General features: G+C 38.7%; 1 protein-coding gene across 1 annotated transcript in view; it reads left to right on the top strand.

Annotated features, from left to right (window-relative positions):
* Positions 1 to 2,500, top strand: part of LOC138614355 (contactin-associated protein-like 2) — a 30,138-nt gene that overhangs the window by 19,036 nt on the left and 8,602 nt on the right. The window contains exons 14-15 of the mRNA XM_069687748.1: positions 346 to 430; positions 626 to 782. Coding sequence (XP_069543849.1) covers positions 346 to 430; positions 626 to 782 — 242 coding nt within the window. The remainder of the gene's footprint in view (positions 1 to 345; positions 431 to 625; positions 783 to 2,500) is intronic.

Here is a 2,500-nt window from a genome sequence, read left to right as displayed (position 1 = left end):
TAGATATGTCATAATCACCACTCTGCTGCTTATTGTGTTGAAGTTATTTCTAGCTTTTCCCTGTAACTGTAAATTATTGTTAATATCTGGTCTGTTGAGGACTGGATGGATCTAAATGTATAATTATGGAAACCTAAACGGGTTCAATTAAACACTGAGGGATCATTATAATATTATTGTTAAGTAAAGCAACCATGAATAACTAACTAATCAACAGAGAATTACAGAAGCTGTGTAATATTGGGATTTCATAATAAAGAGAAGGCTTCTTAATATAAAATAAGGTGATATGTTGTTTTTAACAAGTCATGTTTCTTGTTTTTTTTCTTTTGAATTTGTGAGCAGGTGTTTTCAGTCACCAGCAGTGCAGAAAACTGTGAGCAGTACGTAGCCTACGCCTGCCGAATGTCCCGTCTGCTCAACAGTCCAGGTGATGTGTCAATCACTGCTTTTCATTCACCAACTAAACAGATTGGATGTGATGTAGTTTTTCCTGATGTCAGACTAGTAATGAATCACATGTTCTGTCTTCACATGAGCAGGATATTTTTAAATAAAGCCTGCAGACTGACTTAAGAAGCGATGTAATAAAAGTGAAAATGAACCGAGTCTGTTTGACTCCCAGATGGCGTCCCGTTTACCTGGTGGGTTGGAAGAGCCAATGAGAGGCATTCCTACTGGGGGGGGTCCGGACCAGGAATACAGAAGTGTGCCTGCGGTATCGAACACAACTGTACGGATCCTAAACACTACTGCAACTGTGACGCTGACCTGCGAACCTGGTGAGTCCATCAAACAGCTTCTTATTTCTAACTTCACCACACACAGGTTACAGTTTGTATATTCACACTGAACTGGGCCTGTCACAATATAACGGCATTTAAAACAAATATATAATGTGGAAAAATGGTGTTAATAAAACACACATGATTATATTGTTAACAATCAAATCAGCACCAGTAATTAACTGGTTGATACATTAAGAGATCAGGAGAAAATTAGCATTTCCCAGCATGCCTTCTTCCTTTGTAACGTTTAAAAACAAAGCAATCAAATGGATCCAAGTGATTCATTTTTGATCAAACATTTTGGAACATTTCAACAAAGACAAGCCGGTTGCAGCGTTGCTCCTTCAGTGTTGTTGCCACTCACCATAAAATTTAGAAGATGCAGAAGTTCAGTTGCCCACTGGTGAATGATGATATCTGCATCAGCTGCCCCACATTGACAATAGGATCATTATATTTTATATGAGCCGACATATTTAGTCAACTTCTGATAAAAAAAAAAAAGAGAGGGATTTAAGATGGATTCATCCTCCGTTGTGATTGGCTGCCTTGTAATTAATAAATACCACCATCTCACCTTATGCACTGAGGGCCTGATTTACTAAGATCTCAAATAACGGTACTAAATTGCGTGTTCCTTCCAAAAGTTTGCACATTTATTTCGCACCCGTTTTGCGGGTGATTTACTGAGTAATTGCATCATTGAAATCAGGTGCAAATCTCTGTATTTAAATGAGGGTTTGAGTGTTAAAGTGATTCCAGCAATGGAAAAACACAGAACAACCGCAAAAGGAAAAAGAAAATCTGATCCCATTGAAATTAAGAAATATAAATATAACAAGAACAAAACACTTTATAGGAGATCATCAGCAAGAAAGTCAATGTGGGAAAAACAAAAAGGAGAAAAAAAGGCTTCATAATATAACGTCTGCAAATGAAAGAGGAGGACGGTGGATGAGATCCTCTAACAAACACCGATCAGCAGGTCCAGATCTTTCTGTGATGAGCAGCTGATGTTTCATGGAGTTCCTGGAGGTCTCGTGAACCAGATGAAGCTACCTGTGAATTCTGCAGGACTCATTCAGGATGTGACAGCTCACCTGAATAACAGGACTGGAGGGAGATCCAAGCAGAGATACGCTGGAACCACCCAGAGGCAGCAAAATGCTGAGTCGGAAGAAGTTTTTTTAATTGCTGGTATTTCGCGGCTCCTCCTTCTTGTTGGCTGTCAATCATCTTTCAGTTCATTCAATAACTCAGAAATATCATCGTTGGACAAACGACATGTCTGATTAATTTTTCCCTCTGACATCTCAGACATGTTTAACGGGTGTAAAACCTCGTTCTCTACGTATTCTTTAGTTTCCTGCGTCTCCTTCACAATAAGAGCAGCCGTGTCTCCTTCACAATAAGAGCAGCTGTGTCTCCAGATTTGCGTACCTGATCAATATGAGCCTCACTGCACGTCGTTAGTAGATCTGCTTGGACATTTTTTTGCGGGTGATGTGAAGTTTGCATGTGATTTTAAACACACAAACCTTCAGTAAATCAGGCCCTTACTGTTTTGAGTAGAAGCCTGTTTTATTTATCTTTGTTTGTCTTTATTGAAATGTTCTAAAATGTTTTTATCAAAAATGAATATTTCCCATCACGTAGGTCCATTTAATTTGATTGCTTTGTTCTCAGAACTAATACAGAAAGAAGGAATGCTG

This window comes from Brachyistius frenatus, unplaced genomic scaffold (assembly GCF_029030835.1).
Source record: "Brachyistius frenatus isolate BFR_SWC_R1_liver_20210118 unplaced genomic scaffold, ASM2903083v1 Contig_486, whole genome shotgun sequence".
In the NCBI taxonomy this organism is placed as follows: Eukaryota; Metazoa; Chordata; class Actinopteri; family Embiotocidae; genus Brachyistius; species Brachyistius frenatus.
The sequence above is the reverse complement of the archived record's forward strand: the minus strand, read 5'-3'. Positions and strand labels throughout refer to the sequence as shown.